This window comes from Apus apus, chromosome 1, assembly GCF_020740795.1.
Source record: "Apus apus isolate bApuApu2 chromosome 1, bApuApu2.pri.cur, whole genome shotgun sequence".
In the NCBI taxonomy this organism is placed as follows: Eukaryota; Metazoa; Chordata; class Aves; order Apodiformes; family Apodidae; genus Apus; species Apus apus.
Genome location: NC_067282.1, coordinates 94492169 through 94511642, shown reverse-complemented (window position 1 = coordinate 94511642; position 19474 = coordinate 94492169). Strand labels below are relative to the sequence as shown.

General features: G+C 40.3%; 1 protein-coding gene across 3 annotated transcripts in view; it reads left to right on the top strand.

The window, feature by feature from the left end:
• The window catches only part of URB1 (URB1 ribosome biogenesis homolog), a 54679-nt gene that overhangs the window by 9021 nt on the left and 26184 nt on the right, over positions 1-19474 (top strand). For all 3 annotated transcript variants that reach the window (XM_051608994.1, XM_051608993.1, XM_051608995.1), the window contains 11 exons: positions 1283-1408; positions 3065-3195; positions 4312-4507; positions 5798-5935; positions 6329-6502; positions 7192-7342; positions 9884-10006; positions 13551-13663; positions 14916-15035; positions 18337-18453; positions 19076-19214. In XM_051608994.1, coding sequence (XP_051464954.1) covers positions 1283-1408; positions 3065-3195; positions 4312-4507; positions 5798-5935; positions 6329-6502; positions 7192-7342; positions 9884-10006; positions 13551-13663; positions 14916-15035; positions 18337-18453; positions 19076-19214 — 1528 coding nt within the window. The remainder of the gene's footprint in view (positions 1-1282; positions 1409-3064; positions 3196-4311; positions 4508-5797; positions 5936-6328; positions 6503-7191; positions 7343-9883; positions 10007-13550; positions 13664-14915; positions 15036-18336; positions 18454-19075; positions 19215-19474) is intronic.

Below are 19474 nucleotides of genomic sequence, written 5' to 3'. Positions count from 1 at the left end.
CTTTTCCAACCTAAGTGATTCTTTCACTGTGATGCACCACCTTATTGCTGCTGTGTGTACAGTAATTGCGCTAGAGTTTTATTTCTATAAAAATGTTTTTAAAATGTTCTTTGTTCCAGTATCTTTGATTTTTGAATCTGTGTTTTGAATTACTGTAGCAATGTTGCACAGTTGTGCACACTCGTGTGTGTGGTGGTTAAGGCACAGACTCCAGGGTGAGAAGCAATGAAATCGTTTTTTATGAGAAAAATGCTCCCTTATATACTTCTACAGTGGGAACTGAGAATAAGCAATCAGGGTACAGAGAATGTAAACACAACTCACACCTGCTCCTTGGCACATAGACAGACCTTGGGTTCCCAGGATGTAGCCAATCACACACCAAACACACAATAAACACTGTTTTGATTTTTGTCAACATTCACAGTGCTGCTCACAGCAAGCCCTGGCACTTAGTTGGTCTCATTTTATCTACTTCTTTACAGGTAGAGGAGGCCCTTTTTCTTTTCCCATGGCTATTCTCCACAGTTGTGCATACACAGTTGTTGGATGACCAGTTGAGAAAATGAAGAAAAAATAGTTTCAAATTTAGAGTCTAACTATAGGAGCCTGCCTCAGACATAGGCTTTTCACAACGTATAATTTAAAGCCAAAAATATTAATTCATTTTTTCTATTGCAATAACCTTGGAAGAAGAAGAAGAAGAAAAAAGCTAGCATTTAAATGTAAAATAAACCTCCTTGGAACTTTTTTTTCTAAATTAAGCTTTTCCCATGTGGAAATCATACATCATATGCTGTTATATTATTGATGAAACCTAACATACTGTATGACTCCTTCAGTTTAACAAGGAAAATGAGAATTTAAAAAATGAGGATCAGAGAAAACAGTAGGAGAACTTTCAAATAACTTCCTCCATTGTGTTTTCCCTTTCAAGTTCTACCATCTCTGCCAGCCATTTTCCAGTGATCCTAGTGTGGAACTGTGCTACTCTACATCCTGTGCTCTTTAGGTGAAACGTGAAAGTCTGTCCTTTTCAGCATGTGCAGTGTATGCAGAAATTGGTGTAAAGTGCTATGACACGGCTATTCAACTGTGTCAAGATGGGAGCAGCAGGGTGTAAAGTGTTAACAGGAGAGGCAGAACCTTTTGTCTGCTGTAGTGAGGAGAGTGAGCTGTGTGTGTTCTGAAAGAATGAATTGTGTTGCTAGTTTCCCATAATTTGTTTTTAAACTTGCAAGAAATAGAAGGGTTGTTGTTTTTTTTTCCTTACTGTTTTCAGGTCGTTCAAAATAAAAACATCACCAAAACGCAGAAAGTGCGCTTTTTTACTGCAGATGTGTTGATTCACATTGCTTCACTTTACCGGTGGAATGGGATCACTGATGTCAGCCCTGAGGATGTAAAGGTCTGGTAAAATGTATTTCTTTGTAACTCCTAAAGCTTGTCCTGCCTTTGTGTCCCCCACCATCTTGCAGCCCACAGGTTTTGAAATGGCTCTCAGTGACTCTAACTGTGATGAGCTAAAGAAGAGGGATCTGCTGAGGCTACTTAAAAAGAAACCCTGAGTTTCTGCTGCTTCTCAGTTTGTGTCCCCTCCCTGATTGCCAGGAGTGTGGTGCAGGTCTGTTAACCAGGGAGAGATGGGGCTTGTGGGAAACTGTTCTTCTTCCCCGCATAAGTCTAAACAAAAGAGAATGGCATTGGCTCGTGACAGGGCTTTTAGGTACAAGTACTGTATTCCCTTGCTTGGATACACACTTGTCTCTATAGAAGAACATATCAGGAGCAGTATTCTCACCACGTGCCTTGTTCCCATTCTACACACTGATCTGATGTGGGAGCTAAACTCCCAAGATAGTTGCCAGCCTTTTCAGTTGGCACTGTTGGAGACGTTGGCCGGGTTTCTGAGGGTTCAGCCATTATTGAGTCTAGTGGTCCATGAAATCACATTCCTAAAGTCATAGATGAGGCAAGGATCAGGATCACAGCTGGTGGGTGTGTGTAAGTACTTCAGATATTTTGTCATCTCTTCAAAATAAGTTACCTTTTTACTTTTTTTTTTCCTTAATCTTGTAATATCTTTTTTTTTTCTTCCCTTTTACTGTGGGAATATCCAGAGCAAAGCAGCAGAAAGATTTCTGTGTTTCTGCTAGGTTTGAGCTGCAGACTTTTCACCTTTGTGTTGATTAATCCTTGATCTTTAGAAGTCCAACCACTCTCCTTCAAAATTTCTAACACTGAACAACTGCCTTCTTTCATTTCTTCTACTGGTTGATTTATGCCTATGCCATTCCAATCCTGATATATTGTGAACACCCTCTGTTCTAGTAGGTGTCTGCTGGGAGCAATGCAAATCTGTGATCCTATTCATAAACATGCATTTCAGTTTTGAGTGATGTAAAATTCTTTAAGTTCCATGCAGTTGTTCTGAGTCGTATGGTTTGTGATTTCCCAGCCACAATTATCAAGAGACTTCTCATGCATAGGGTTGTGTTGGATGTAAAAGGTTAATGGAATCTGGGTTCACTTTTTTTTCCTTTTAGTTTGACATGGATATTTGGTTATTTCTTTAATTTTATATGGTGACTCTAATTACACTGATGCCTCTGAACTTCCTAATAGTGAACCTGGCCTGGCCTATTCATGGGTTAGAATTTGGTTATTTCAGATTAAGTATTAGATTGTTGACTTCAAGTCCCTGGATGGTCTTGCCCAGTTTATTTGTTTTATATCACTACTTTTCTTTAGCTTGACTTTTCTCTATCTTCTTCTGTCTGGCTTCTTAGGAAAAAACCCTACGTTAGTGAGGCTCTGCAGATAGTAAATATGTACCTGAATTTGGTAGATTTGCTTTCCTTGAAGCAAAAAATATCTTAGTATTTAATATGTTTAATACAGAAACTGAAATTGTTATTTTGAAAAAAGCCAAGCTAAAGCCAAACTGTATTTTTGCATTTATATAAAAGGAACTTCATAAAATTTAAGAGTGAAATTGATGTAAGATTTTCTTCTCTGATACCAAAAATCATATGCCTTTTTTACTCCTTTTTGGTTTTTATAGGTGACTGACTGTTCTGAAGAGGTGGGAAAGATAATGGTACGGGAACTTGTTCATAATTTCTTAATGGACCTCTGTTGCTCTCTGAAACATGGCATAACTTTCTATGATCCAAGTCTTGGAACTTCTGGCAAGTAAGTCACCAGACAGCTGCGATTGTATTTGTACTTTGTGTTAGTAACAAAAGAGACCTCACTACTTCCCTGGTCTGCCCTTGTAGGCCTTTGCCAGTAACATCACTGAATTCTGTTTTTCTTCTGTGGCAGAAAAAATAAATGTGTTGGGATTTTTTGTTGGTTTTGTTTTTAACTTCCCAAGATCAAACTCTTGGATCTCCTTAAACCTCTGTGTATAGAGTGGGTGCTCTGTCCTGTTCATAGAGGCTCAGGCAATGGCCATGTTTCTCTGAGCCATCTCCGTGAGTAACTAGATAAAATGTTTCTTATTGTAAGATGTGATTCTGAACGATAGTTGTTTGTGTTTTTTTGAGGTGAGAGTAAAGCTGCAGCATAAACCAGATGGTAGTAAAATATCTTGTCTAATTCACATTTTGTAGAACCAGGTGTTGTTTATCCCAGATTTTGGAAAAAAATGTCAACATTGTTTTCAATAGTGCCAGAATTTGGCCTGCAACACCTAATCTGGAAGCAGTTATTTTTCCCTGCTGTTCCCATTTGCTAACTGGTTAAAAAATGGGCACTAAGATTATAACTGATAGAGAAAATAACTGAGACTTGTCACTCCGTGGAGTGGTTCTCATAGGGTGAGTTTATGCTTTATCATGTTGGGCAAAGAAGGTACTAGACTGGAGTAGAGGGTACTAATACTGCATGGTGCTAGAGCAGGTTGTTTCTTGCTTTGAGCAAAATTTTAGCTGGTATTCATTTGGTATCTGCAGTATTTGTTTAGTGATATGTAGAAGTAAACTTGAAAAACAGAACTGAAAGACCACAGAAAATACTTCCAAGTTTAATGTTAAAGTTTTAATTCTACATTTTTAGCTTTGTGAGGTTTGGTAAGGATATTTCTGAAACATTGTGTGTTTAATTAAAAGTGCTCTTTGTCATGCGGAAAACCTGGAGGTTAATTCAGTTTGTACTTTTGTGAGTATAAACTCAGAAATTATGCCAGCAGAGAGGTCTTGATTTGAATTTACCCCAGCAACAGTTAGAGGAGTTGCCGAGTTAGCATCATTTCAAGTATTGAAATAGGGATTTCTTTTTTAAAGTGTCTTTTTTGGTCTTTAATAGGGGAGGAAATGTAGTTCTTCTGCGCTTTCTGCTTGGTTTAAAAACTGCGACAGAAGATGAAATGGTTGCTGATCTCGTGGTGAATATTCTCAAAGTATGCCCAGATTTATTAAATAGATACTTTAAGGAGACACAGTATTCCTTTGTTCCTAGACTGAAGTCAGCTTGGATGGACAATATGAAGTTAGTCAAAAAGGTAAGAATATGAATCATGCACAGTACCTCTCTATAGAGATATGCAATCCCAATACTCTTCTTATTCCCTCCAAAAATTGAAGGATTTTTTTTTTAAACAGTAATGCAGAATTACACAAAATTTTACTAGGAAAGATAGTAAAGACAAACATTCCTGACCTACAGAAAGGTTAACAAAGCAAAGCAACTTGTTAGTAGACTGGTAAGCCTGCTTTTGATTGCTTTTATTACAGATAGATATTGTAATGCCACTCCTTTGTAAAATTCTTAAAATTTGGATACTGTGCAGTACAGAGCCCTGGCAGCCTGTTGCCCTGTTAGGTATAAACTAACTCTGAATTCATTATCTTAGCTGTGGTCTTCTTAGTGACAAGAAACAAGATTTCATTGATTTCAGAGGAACTAAGCTAAGGATCAGGGAGTGATTATTTTTTTGTGTGTTTTTGTTTCACAAGCAGCTGTTCTATATCACAGGAAACTCACATGTCTGAAGATGTGTTGTGTTCACATCTGTAAAAGCACAGTACTTTAAACTTTATTAAAATCACTAAAAAGCAGGCAGGCAGAATATTTTGTAAATAATTATTTTAAAAACAAACCAGTCCAGCAGTGGTGAAGTTAGGTGACTGAGATTTAAGTGAGCTAAACGGGAAGGACTTAATGGTTCTGAAATAGCACCATCAATTACTATAGATATGTTAGGAGAGAAACAGCAGGATGCTGTTAAATGCCGAAGATGGCAGATGGAGGAAAGGGAAATGGCATCCTGTTTTCTGTGGGTGCTGAGGAAAATGAGCCATGGCTCAGAGCCACAGCTGCTGTAAGAAGTGTAGACATAGAGTGAGTTGAAGGTCATTTGGTAAAAAGCCATGGTCGGAGCAGGAGGCTGTATAAACATTTAACTAAACAGGGAAAGAAGGAATTGGCATAAGAAGCAGTGGAAAACATCATGTTGATGGTATGTGTTTTGAAAGGAGCACTGAAGCTCAGCTAGAGAAAGCCTTTGTCCTCTCTGAGTGTTCCTCTGACTCTTTGCTTTAGCTTAAAATGGGCAAGTAGGATCTGTAGTCTGTCTGATGAAAAGGAGTGGCCTTTAGCAGGGGTGCCAGTTACTTACAGATTTTCCGTTTAGTTGAATAGGGAGTCTGGGGGCTACTCTGAAGCAGTTCTGCATAAAACCTGCTATTTAGTGCTGTTATTACCTTTGACAAGTCAAAGCTGTTCTGTAAAATGCTCTCCTGTTATCTCCAAGGCTATATCAATATTGGTTAAATCATTATTTTTATTTCAGATCTATGAGGCCCAACCAGAGATTTCCAATTCTTTTAAGACTTCAGAGTTTATTCCTCTTCCCAGGTTGCTTTCTATGGTGATGGTAACAACAGTCCCTGCAGTGTGCAATAAAATAATGTTCACCCAAGGACTAAATGTAAGAGCAGTCTATACTATTTCAGTGGATTTTTCTGACCCCATTAATACTGTTTGATTTAAGTGTGTGATCATCTAAGATGTTTCTTAAGTTGGTTAATTACGTACATTTGATTTTCTCTGTCCCAGTGTGAAGCTGGCTTGGGGAAGCATTAGAAAATTAATTAAAACTCATTGATGCTGCTTCCAAGAGCCATTCCCAAGCATCGACTCTGCCATTTCTCTCTAGTGGTTTAGGCTGGGAATCTGAAAACCTACAGATTCTTTCCCACAAACTAAGATTTAGGAAATAATTAATTCAATAATATTTTTTAGCTTGTATTCAGACTACAGATTATGTGCAAAGCTTAAGATGAAGCAGTGAAATGTCCTTAATTGAACTTCCTCCTTTTAGCTGCCCAGCACAGTGGTGAAGCACAGCATACTGTCACTGGTATCAATGGTTCTAAGAAGAGCCCTGAGGAATATTGAGTACTGTTTGAGTGAAGAGACTTGGGAGAAGTCAGAAATCTACACGCTGTCAATGATGCAGGAATTTGTACAGCTGTACAGAGAAGCCATCAGCAAGGTACAAAATAAAAAGACAATTGGGGTGTAACATGAGTAATTTTGCAGCAAATCACAGAATCACAGAATCTTAGGGGTTGGAAGGGATCTCGAAAGATCATCTAGTCCAACCCCGCAATAATTACTCCACTTTGTCCCCAAGTGGTTGTGGCCTGGGAGCCAGGAGATGATGTCTTTGAGCAGTGGGAGGGGAAGAATGTGAGTTAAAAGGTGTTAATAACTGGTGTGGTACTGGACTAAATTTCCTAAAAAAGCTGGCTGATGAAAATAACAAGAAAATGTTGTTGCAAGAGAAATTTCTGACATTGGCAGCTATGATGCTGCAAATGTATTCCAAGAGCAGGTGCAGAAGGAAATTCTCCTCCTGGTTCAAGTAAATTGTAGGCAGCAGACTTCATTCAGAGTTAGAAGTTACTAGGCAGCGTAGCACTTGAAAATATACCATGAGGATGAAGAACCAAACATACATTTTTTGCAGGAAACTTTTTCAATGAAGTGTTTTTCCCAATATTTATGCTCTGCAGAAGTGAACGTACACTACTTGATTTCAGATCTTCCACTTGCATACAAGATCAGTTCCAACCTTTATGAAGAGCAACAAATCTTTATGTTGGTTGGTTGTGAATATTTTATTACAGTAGCTTTGTCTCATGCAGGAGAGCTATTACAATTTACTCTTTTTGATTCCAGCTTTTACCAGACATGACCAATATAGTGGCTGTCTGGCAGTCCCTTCTGAAGCAAGGGAGAGAACACCATGATGGCCAAAAGCAGAAAAAGGAAAGAGATATCTCCACTGTAAAGGCAATGACTGAGGCAGCAGAAGTTGCTGAACAGCATGGTAGGCAAAGCAGGTGGAGTTACCACTTCTTACCTATGTGTGAATGCGTGTTGTGAAATCCTCATCCCAGTAGGGTAGTTAACTTCAGCAGAGTCAACACTTGGATGTTTACTATTCATCTTTGCTTTGTTCAGTTCTTTGTGCAGTGCAGTTTATTTCTGTTCAGCGTCAGAATTGCCTGAGAACAGTTTGACAAGTAGGCTGCCATTGCTACTGGGAGGTTGAGCAGTTCGCCTTTCTGCTGTCGCAGAATCACTGAATGGTTGAAGTTGGGAGGGACCTCTGGAGGTAATTTTGTCCAACCTACTCCTGCCTAAACCTGGTTGTCCAGTACTGTTTTGAGATTGATTTTTAATATCTCCAAGGATGGAGACTCTCAAAAACATTTCTGGGCAACCTGTGCCAGTGCGCTGTCACCCTCACAGAGAAAAAGTGTTTCTTGATGTTCAGATGGAACCTTCTGTGTTTCACTTTGTACCCACTGCCTTTGGTCCTGTCACTGGGCACCACTGAAAAGAGCTTGGCTGTCTTCTTTGCACCCCTCCATTCAGGCATTTATATACATTGATGAGATCCCCTTGAGGGTTCTCTTCTCCAGGCTGAGCAGTCCTGCCTCTCCCATCCTCTCCTCACAGGAGAGATGTTCCAGTCCTTTTGTCATCTTCATGGCCCTTTGTTGGGCTCTCTGAAGTGTGTCCATGTCTCTGTCAGACTGGGGAGCGCAGAGCTGGGCACAGCATTCCAGGTGTGGCCTCACCAGTGCTAAAATAAGGGGAAAGATCACCTCCCTTCACCTGCTGGCAATGCTTTGCTTAATGCAGCCCAGGCAGCCCAGGATACTAGTAGCCTTCGCTATCACAGGAGCGCATTACTGGCTCATGTTCAACTTGGTGTCCACCTGGACTCCCAGGTCTTTTTCCATCAAACTACTTTCCAGCTGGGTGGTCCCCAGCATGTACTGGCATGTGGGGTTGTTTCTTCTCCAGTGCAGGACTCTGCAGTTCCTTTTGTTGAACTTAATCCTCCTGTGTTGGACCCTTTTATGCTAGTAGAAGTATTTTGCAGCCACATGATAAAACAGGCAGAGAAACTGATATGACTGAAAAAAGAATATTTGAGGGATTTTAGTTTGCCCAAGTTATTTTACTCTGAGGGGTTTTTTTAAGCAGTTACTGTGGCAACACAAATGCTTGTGTTGCTGTAGCACAGGAGTTGAAAAACACAAGTGTTGAAACAAAGAGATTTGGAGTGAAGGCTTTGGTTTTCCTCTCTCAAAACCATGGTCCCTCCTGAGAGACTTGCTTTCATAGTCAAATTGCAGGAAACTGGGAGTTTTGGTACTCTGTAGCTTAGCTAGCAGCCTGCAATGTTTTACTTGTAGACTGAAGATCTACAGTCAGTTTCATGGCCATCACAGGGCATATTCTGCAGTGAATTTGCTTTGCTTCCTGAAGCAAAGAGTTTTCCAGTGTATGTCCTTCTGTGTGTGGCTTTGGGCAGCAAAATACAAGTCAATGCTGACACTCCAAGGCATTTTGTGTATTTTATAGTGCCTGCTGAAACCAGTGGAGCAGCTAATCTCTAGAGCACTGTAGCTGTAGTTTGTCTGCATCCTAGGGTGCTGACACTGTATCACTCAGTCTCAGCTGACCTTTTACATCTTTATTTGCACTGTGGCCAATAGAGAATTTGTCTTTTAATGGTAATTGAGAGTTAGACAAACAAAGACAAAGTTTATGCATGGCATCCATCCAGTTCTTCATAGCTCCCTGTCGTGGGCCGGTAGGACCGTTCCCCACACTCCCTGAGGGAGACCCAGTTAACAGGAAAAAAGTAGGTGTTAAAAAAAGTTTTGGCTGCCCTTCCCATTTATTTTGCTTCCTTTCATTAGCGACTGGATAACAAGTAGCTTTTATGTGTCCTCATGTTACAAACTGAAAGAATATTTAGCTGCTGAAATAGCTTTTCCTAAGAAGTAAATGGCTGCCATAACTGGGATTGGTGTTTCTCTTGAACAGATACTGCCTTCCTCTTGCCAAGAGTCCACACTAAGAAAGTGTATTTTAAGAAAGGGAAAGAAAGAAATCTTTAACTGAAGTAATAACTTAGTAGTAAATTATTGTACTGTCTCCTGCACTTCTCCAGTCAAACCTACCTGGCATTAGGTAAAAATAGTGTCTCCAGAAACCAGCAGTGTGACCATATCCTTTCCTTCTCTTTTTTTTTTCTGTTGTTGAGCCTGAAGTTGAACAGCAGTGGGATTGAGTGGATTCTTATAGTGAGTGTTAAAACTTTCAGTTTGTCTTTTATACATCTGAGAACCGTAAAATGAAATTAGGAATGGAACCACCAATTTAAACACTGAGTAAGCTGATACAGTTTTTAAAGTATTCACACAGGAATGCTGGGGTAACTGATAATTTTGTAGGCAAGTCTATTGGAAATATAGCTAGTAATTCTCATGGTGGATAATGTAGGTGCTACAGTGTGCTGTCTTGGTGTGAAGGAAGGGGAAACTAATTGTGTAAACACTTCGTTTAGTTTCAGATGATGTTGAGACACTGTTTCTGAAAGCTGCACTGCTTCAGGTCATATGCCTTTATCAGAAGGTTGTGCCCCACTTGGTAGCACGGAGCAACTTTGATTTTAGCAAGCTGCTGAAAGGTATGTGATGGGTATTCCTGTTACTTCCATTGCTTTCTCTAGCTTCTTACATAGACCACAGCAGAAGGGAATGTTTGCTTATCTGTGTAGATAGAGAAATAACTGTTTTCTAAAGTAAAGCCATTTTAGTTTCTTCATTGTTTTGGCATTTATTGTTGCTATGTCTGCAGTGCTCTGGCACTCTGCCCTCTTAAATTCCATAGCTGCTCTGCTATGCTCAGATGTTGTCAGTGGTAGGTTGCTCTACAGTCTTCTTCTTGGTGTGTTGTATTCTTGCAAAAATTTGGTCTGTATGGGGTTTATTTCTAAAGTTTCTGAGGAAGACACATCCAGCTCTTAATGAGATTTGGGGTGTAATTTTCCTAGACCTGTGTCAACAATCCAACATAAGGAAGTAATTTCCAAACTCTTATTAGCTGCTGTCATACAAATATATACTTTTTTTTTAAACAGGATAGTTCACAGAAGGTTTGAGGTGAGAAGCACGTACCAATTCCCCAGTCTTCTCTGGAAAATCTTTTTAACATCCAAGGTTTTTTTCCATTTGCTGTATTTTTAATTTTATCACAGTTTGGCAGTGTATGGAGAGAGAAACAATATTTTGTATGGTTTGTTCTCCTGTAGAAAATCTGTATGAGGAAGCACTGTAGCAATATTGTTGAATTTTTGTTTCTGATGTCATGTTCATGGCAGGTGTTCCTCTTCACACAGCAGAAGTAAGCAGAGACATTCTGTACCTGCTTAATGCAGTAGGGATGATGAGCCACAAATTATGGACTGTGGGCAAGATCCTCCAATATTGTTTGTGGTACAGTAAATACAGGCATTTAAAAGTGAGGCTTGAGGAGACAGCAAAATGTTATTTGGACATCATTGCTGTCTGTGGGCCACCAGAGCTTATAGGCCACCAAACTAGAGCAACTATCTGTGTTTTAGGCAGGTCTGGGATGAGTAAGGACGAGAGTTACATAAATGCCGTAATTAAGTCTGTCGGTGGAAAAACTGTAGAATCACAGAATCATTTACATTGGAAAATATCTTTAAAATCATTGAGTCCAAATAGAAACCTAGCATTTTCAAGTTCATCACTAAACCATGTACCTAAGAATCACAGCTACACGTCTTTTGAACACCTCCAGGGGTGGTGACTCAACTACTTCCCTGATCAGCCTGTTCCAGTGCCTGACAACCCTTTTGGTGAAGACATTTTTCCTAATATCCAATATAAACATCCCCTGTCACTTATTACCTGGGAGAAGAGACCAACCCCCACCTCTTTACAACCTCCTTTCAGGTAGTTGTAGAGAGCAATGAGGTCTCTCCTCAGCCTCCTCTTCTCCAGACTGAACAAACCCAGTTCCCTCAGCTGTTCCTTGTAAGACTTGTGCTCCAGACCCTTCAGCTGCTCCACTGCCAGTCTCTGGACTTGCTCCAGCACCTCAATGTCTTTCTTGTAGTGGGTGGCCCAAAACACAGCCTCACCAGTGCTGAGTGCAGGGGGACAATCGCTTCTCTAGTTCTGCTGGCTACATTGTTTCTGATATAAGCCAGCATGCTGTTGGCTGCCTTGTCCACCTGGGCATGCTGCTGGCTGTTGACCAGCACCTTCTGGTCCTTTTCCTCAGGACAGCTTTCCAGACACTCTTTCTCAAGCCTGTAGCATTGCATGGGGTTTTTGTGGCCCAAGTGCAGGATCTGGCACTTGACTTTGTTGAACTTCATACAGTTGCCCTCAGGTCCTTGATCAAGCCTGTCAAGGTCCCTCTGTAGAGCCTTCCTATCCTCAGGTGGATCAACAGTGCTGCCCAACCTGTTGTCATCTGCGAACTTACTGAAGGTGCACTCGATTCCCTTGTCCAGATCATTGAAAAAGCTATTAAAGACTACTGGCCCCAACACTGAGACCTGGGGAACACCAGTTGTGACTGGCCACCAACTGGATTTAACTCCTTTTTCCACAACTCTTTGGGCCTGGCCATCCAGGCAGTTTTTTACCCTGCAAAAACTATGCCTGTCCAAGCCATGAGCAGCTAATTTCTCCAGGAGAATGATGTGAGAAACTGTTAAAGGCTTTAGTAAAGTCTGGGTGGACAACATCCACATCTTTTCGTTCATCCACTGAGTGCATCACCTGGTCTTAAAAGGAGATTGTTTGTCAAGCAGGACCCGCTGTTCATAAACTCAGGCTGACTGGACCTGAGGGCCTGGTTGTCCTGCATGTGCCATGTCCTGCATGGCACTCAAGAGGATCTGCTCCATAATCTTCCCTGGCACTGAGGTCAGACTGAGAGGCCTGTGGTTCCCTGCATCCTCTCTCTCATAGATGTCCTTATTGTAGATGGGCATCACATTTACTAACCTAAAAAATGGGACATTGAATAAAAAAACCCCTCTGAATCAACTGTCTGATTTCTGAGATTTTTCCTGCATCTGTCAAAGCATAATTAGTTTCTATAGTTGGTGACTCACCAGATTAGATATCCTGTTTATCTCATTGTTTCTTGCATTGGTGTTCTTTTTTTTTTTTTTTTTTTTTTTTATTTTTTCAAAATGGACAGAAGGAAGAAAATTCTTTGATATGATTTGTTACAGTATGAAATAAAAAGATGAACAGGATGGAAAATGTCATTCCCAAACAAATGTAATGAAGTGACCCTGCATATTAATTTTGATGAAGTATGATACCATATAAAATGATGTTGTAAATTAGTAATGAAACTTCCTTCCTTCAGATACCAGCTTAAGGGTTCTGTCATTCCTTCCCCATACTGTGATTGAAACATACACTCCAAAGCCAGCATGTTTTTCTACCTTGTAGCAACATGTGCTTTACACAGCTCGTAGTTTTATTGTTTGCTGTTACTGTTGACTAGACTTTGTAGTGAGGCTGCATTTTTAATTTTTATTGTTCTCTCTCTAATGTGGACCACAAAGATACTACATAGGTTATGAAAAGCACAGTTTATACAGCTGATCCCTGTAACAACTGCAATGAAACAGTGGGCAGGTCAGATTTTGGAGCATACTGTGAGGATCTCTGCACAGCTGTGTGACCTGTAAGGTGAATAATTCTGAGGCTACGCCAAAGCAGTTACTTTGAGCAGACGATAGAAGTGGTGTAGGGAGAAACACAAGAGTGAAGTTCCTCTGCCTGTAGCAAATGTTGTAATAGTATAAGAGTTAAGATTTTTTATGCACTTAAATTCTGTATTTTGGTGTCCAGTTTATTCATCCTCTTTACTTCCTGTAGGACACAGCTTTCCAGTGTTGCTGAGACTTACAAGAGATTTTATATTTACATGCACCAGCCATGGCTTGTGCCAGGGGCAGGTGTTAGACCCACCCTGCTGAGGGCTGGGTTCCAGCCTTAAATTGGCCAAACATGCAAACATGGTCATAGTGTGTCTGGGAATCTCATGGTATGAAAATTCATGGACTGCCAGCTTATTTCACAGTGGTGGTTTGAAAACCTTAAATGATTAGAGTTCCTGAAATCTCAGAGATACACCAAATTGAAGTTGATTGTCTTGCTTTAAAATCTCAGGTATCGTCACTGAAAAGGGTCTTCGTGAGGAGGTCCCACCTGTTCTGCAGCACCATATACTGAAAGTGGCCTTGGAACTTCCTGCAAATAAGTTTGCTTGGTTCAGAGTACAGGTAAGAGACTTCAAGGTAGATTTATCTTTTCTTGGCCTGGTGTTCTTAAATCTTAACATCTGGCACTGCCTGGTTTTAAACTAGTAACTTGTTAAAACTAGTCACTCATTAAACTGGTCAGCCTCATTAAAGGGTCACTCATTTTAGGAGATGACCCTTTTTTTCTAAAACCAGTAGGAATTATAGTCCTAGCATTAGTGAAGAATCCCTTCTGAGCTGAAAAGCTTTTCTACAAGGACAGAAGTTTTTTACTCCCTTGAGAAGTCTAGACAAGGTTCCTTCAGTTCTCCTTGTCCTTGGAGAGGAGCAATAGTGAGAATTTGCTTGTTTCCACTTCTCTGGAAAGCCAGAGATTTCAGACCAAGGAGATGAGATGCTGATGGGAGCCATTCTATCCTGTCTCTGGGAAGATTCCGGAATTTGGTTCAGGCTGTCCCTCCTTTCTGTAATTACTGGAAATCTTCAGGGCCCCTGCTCTTTACTGCAGGCCTGTAAAGTAAGAGAGCTGTGGAGAGCCTGCTTTTCTTGGCTGGAGAAGGGAGTTGGCCTAGCTTTGGGGGGAAGCAGAGAGACCTATGGGAGTTGTGACTGTGACCCTGCCTTGTCCTTTCTAGTTGGCCATAAAGAAAAACTGAGGGGAGTTAAGAGCAAGCAAAGGAAAACCTGGAAAGAGGCAAAGTATTTTCTTGTGGCTTTGGTCTTCTAGTATAGACAGGTCTTAACAGTAACGACAAAAGCCAAATCTGGCAGTTACAGAGGTTACAGTTGTTAGACATCAAATACAAGTCAAGTGAGAAAAGTAGAAGAGGTGGCTGAAGGACTGTCATTTGGTGTTCTGATAGTGTTCAGCATCTCTGTGATTTGCATTGTTTTCCTATTCTCTGGCAATCAGTCTCTTAAATTATTTTATTTCTTACTCAGACAGTACTTGTAGGAAATCTGAACACAAATAGAAGTAGGATGTGTGACTGGGGAGGCAGGTGGCTTTGTCTTGCACCCTTGTATTAGATGGTGTTTCTGTTACTCCTCTGTTCTTTCACTTTCCAAAAAAACATTGTACTCATTGTATCTTGTCAAGATACTTCTAGTCTCACTGAATGAGAAGTAGTACAAGTGAACCCATGCATTTCTGGCCTTGGTATTTTTGGGCAGATCCATAAAGTAATATGCTTTTGTTATATATCTGCTTCACTGCAACATAATTCTCTACAGTATTACTGTACCAGGGGAATTTAATATATTTCTCTTTTAGGATATTTCTGAGACAGAGAAGGTATCTGGGGAAAAATCAGTATTCTATTTACTGATGAAAATGTTTGTTACAAGTAACCATTCTCATCTGAAAATTTCAACAAAAAGACTGATCATCAAGGTAAGTGTTTGATCTGAAATATTAGGATATTCACTATATCTGATTGTATGGTCAACAGTATTCCTTCTCGTTTTCTCTGACTGTTCTTGGAAATTACTGTAAGATAACTACTTATCAGCTAAAATGTCTATAAAAGTAAATGCTGTCAGCTGAATTTGATTCAACAGTTAATAAAATGTTAAGGAGATATCTTTAATGTTTGCCCACCTCCCTAGACTGAACTGATTAAGATACTGTAATAAAGCAAAGTAGTTTGTACCTGTAAAAGTCTTGACTTGGATCAAGAAGAGATTATTTTTGATCTTTTGATCTTTCTCTATCCTCAATTATTTAATTTGTACTTTATCACTGTAGCCTTTTTAAAGCCTTAGCCTAAATAGTTCTGTTTGTAACAATATGATACAAGCTCTGATGCAAGGGCTACTTTTGTCTTAAAACTTAATTAAAATACCCTTTTGGGTATTTAAATACATTATCTGACTTTTCGGAAGTGCTGATCAACTACAAGTCTCATGAGGGCACCAGTGGCTGTCAGTTCTAGTTTATTTTTGAAACTAGACAGATTTTACTTACTTAAGTAGGGGTAGAGACCTACATGAAACACAAACTCAACAAAACAACTCTGCCCCCCAAGAGAAAATCCAAAAAGCTGTTCTAAACCCTTAACAGGACTCCTTGTGCAGTGTATTGTAGTAACAGTGTCATACAAGTTTGTATATAGGTTTTTGCATTTAATTTCTGCGTTTAGCTTCAGTCACAGGGTAGGTACAATTGTAGTGTTCAAACCACTACACCAAAGTTACAGTGACTGAATTAGGTTTTAGTTGCCCTTGATCCCTGCAAGGGATTAAGGGCAGGTTAACTTTGTCTCACAGTAATGAATATCTCAATCAGAAGCTACACAGTACAGTTTTTCTGGTGTTTTTGGATTCTCTTGCTGAGTGGAAACGTGGGCTGCCTGACTCATTCTTGTTTCCTCTTTTAGATTCAGTCCATTTAATTTTCTCTGAAGAGAATACAGGAGCAATGAAGTTAGGGCAGTTATGTCAGCAGAAGGACTGCTAAGAATAGATGTTAATGAGTGTGTTTTCCTTATTTTTCAACACAGTGCCCTATAATCAGAAAGCATGTTACTGGATTTCACATTCTGTTCCTGCCTGTTTTCCTGAGAACTGCAAGTGTATTTCTATTTCAAGACTCTGCCAAAAGTAGTTAATTATTTAAAAACTAATCCTTTTTTTTCTTTTTTTCCCTTTCTTCGAATAAATTATTGTGTCAGATTCATGTAAGCAGCAGTGTTACTTTTATAGCTTGGTGGTGTACACATAGTAAATGTAAAGCAAATGAGCTGTGATAACTTCCCTTAGATTTTGTGTGTGTGGAAGAACAAAGGCATGGATTCATCCTGCATAATTACAGTCATTTAACGTAGATGCAAGACTTGGGAAGCTGTTCAAGGTTTCTTCTTTTGTTGAGAGTGAGAGTCAAGTGGTTCTTCCACTGCGCAGTTCAAATTGCCTGTCATCTGGATTGTCATTCAGCCAGCCATTCTTTCTCCTCCTCATCTTCTTCTCCCTCCTTTCTTTCTTTTACAGACAGAGCATAGAGTCAAGTTGCTAATTTAGGTGCCTCAGATAAGGGCCTGTGTTTACACAGCGTGAAAGTGGGCAAAAATTTCTAAATATTTTAATGCCTATTACCTGACTCGTAAATCATGCCTACCTCACCACCCTCAGCAGCCATGAGTATGCCTACGCTTCTTCCTGGACCTTGCTGTGGTCATCACCCAGTGTTCATTTATGTGACTGTTTACCCATCCACCCAACTCTTAAGCACAGGTAGCCTGATTTAGATTGATTTTCCTTTACATCAGCAGTTTTAAAATGCCCTCCTACAGGCCGCTTTGAAGGATGGCACTTTCTCTTTTCTTGCTGTGATGGTATAAAGATGTACAACCCCCTTCAAGCAGTATAGCATGCTCCCCTGAAATAAAAATAGGATTTACGAAGGTGGAAGGAACAAATGCTCTGTGTCCAGGCATCTTTGATCTCAGCAGAGTTTGTGCTGACTGGTGGCTGACAGCAGAAGAACTTGATGTGGTTGAACCAGAAGTCCTGCTAGCCTTTATCCTGGCTCTTACAAGGCTGTGACTTCCTTACCAGGGTATGAGACAGCTTTGTAGTAGCCCGTTGCAGGGGACACATCTTGTGTCTCAGGCTGTTTGATGGGTCAGGGGACACACTAGCTCTTCTGAAGCTGTCCAACAAATAAGGCTTGTTCGCAGGTTGGGACCAACAAGATGGATTGGTCCTGGCTGTGGCTCTGTGCTGTAGCCAGCCCTCCTTTTGTGTCCCTGCACCATAGGCCTTGAGCAATGAAGAGGCAGTGATGCTGCAGCGAGCAGCACTGCAGGTAGCACAGTGGCCTCTGGATCCAGTGTGTACTACCCTGGCATGTGCTGAAGCAGGTTCCTGTACCCTGAGTGCTTGTAGAAGTCTTGTATTCCAAACGCATGGGAATGAACATTCATAGTGAGATAGCAGGTGAGAGGAGGGGAGGCTCTGAGAAGCCAGGAACAGAAAGAAGTTGCTCTCAGCTGATTTTCCCAGTTGTGAGAGAGCAAGCCATATTTTGCCTTCACTTTGGTCATTCTTAAAGTGTGCTTTTCTCTGCTGCAGGGCTGCTTCTTAGCCTTTTCCTATGAAGCCTGTTGAGTGTCTGGCAGAGATCAGTGGGTTTCACTTGTAAGCTATAACACAGAATCATAGAATCAGTAAGATTGGAAAAGACCTGATCATCAGGTCCAACCATCAGTCCTATGCCCTCATGACCACTAAACCATCTCCCAAAGCACCACATCTACCCGTTCTTTGAACACCTCCAGGGATGGTGACTTCACCACCTCCCTGGGCAGCCTGTTTCAGTGACATAGTCATGCCTCACTTCTTACTGCTCTTGCTGAGAGAGCAGTAAGGGAGCAGCTGTGATGAAGGCACCTGACATTGATCCTAATTGTGCTGAGGTCAGATGATACAGACTTGGGAGATTTTGTTACAAAAATGCATTTAGTTTTACCCACTGTTATGCAGTTAGAGTTGCCCTGGTGAGTGACAATAAGGCCTCTTGACCTGAGGGGGTGAGGATGACAGATACTTCTTCTCATCAACCTGCTGCTCTTTTTTATTTCCAAGAAGACGAAAACATGAAGTTGCTATACGAAGATCTGTGGGTTTTTTGAGTTTTGTATTTTATTTTGTTGTTTTATTGTTTTTTTTAAGCCCCCCTTTGTTTTTCTGTACAGGTTTTACGTGACAGTGGAGTGTTTGAGTACACATGGAAAGAACTTTCAGTTTGGCTGGAACACTTGGATAATACAAAAGAAGACAAAAAGGAAGCAGTGATTCAGTTTTTGGAAAGGGTAACAGCTGTTCAAATTAGCTGGATAAACAATGCCAAAAATAGCATGAATGGAAACTAATTATTTTTTTACTATTTTTGAGAAACTTGTCAAAGATCAGTGAATGAATTCTGAGAAAAGCAGTGCTTGTAATTCTTTATAAAGAGCTAGTATCTTGTCTTGTGCAGGAGGATAGTGAAATAATTTGCAGGAAAATTAAATCCAGGAAGATAAGTTATTTCAGCATTGTTGATATTAAGGGTAGAGTGTTGTGTGTGGGGTAGCTCTTATCTCCTCTTTATGTTGCAATACATACCAAAATTATCAGACCTCAGTGAATTGTAATCTTTTACAAGAAAAGTAGACATTTCCTGTTTACTTTTCAGGATGTTAAATGCCCACCATTTCCTTTTCATTGCACTTTCCTCAGGGGCTCAGTGGTAGCACTTCACGTGCAAAATTGCTGTAGACGTTTCTTTTCCATCAGACCCAGTGTCCCATGTAGGCTGATTCCTGCAGAAGTATACGGAAGTTGTCCTGAAACTTTCCCAGCTTCCAACTGTTTCTTTCTTAAACATATATATGTTTCCTGTAGACTAAATAGCCTTTGCACTTATGTTTCTCTCTCAACCTTTGTTAACAGATTCTGTTGAAACTGGTGACAAACCCCTATCCATATACAGATAAAGCAGCAGACCTTGTTCAGGAGGCGAGTGTGCTCCAAGTTAATATGTTTAAACAAGACTCTGATAACATCAGCATCCCCATCTCTCACATTGATGGTACGTGGTGATTCCCTCAACAACAGCGAATTCCAAGATTTTGTGATAAATTTTCTAGCCCTAATCTCTAAACAAGGACTGGTAACTATAGAAAACCAGCTTAAGTGAGGACCTACAGGATTGTTGTATTTAGTATCAAAAGTAGAAGTCTGAATTGCAAGTTACCACTTTACCCTGAAAAGTAGTTTCCAATGCAGTTATGTTGTTTTAACAGTATTTTAAGTCTTGGTTCAGGCTCTTGCAGCAGCATTTTCTAACTA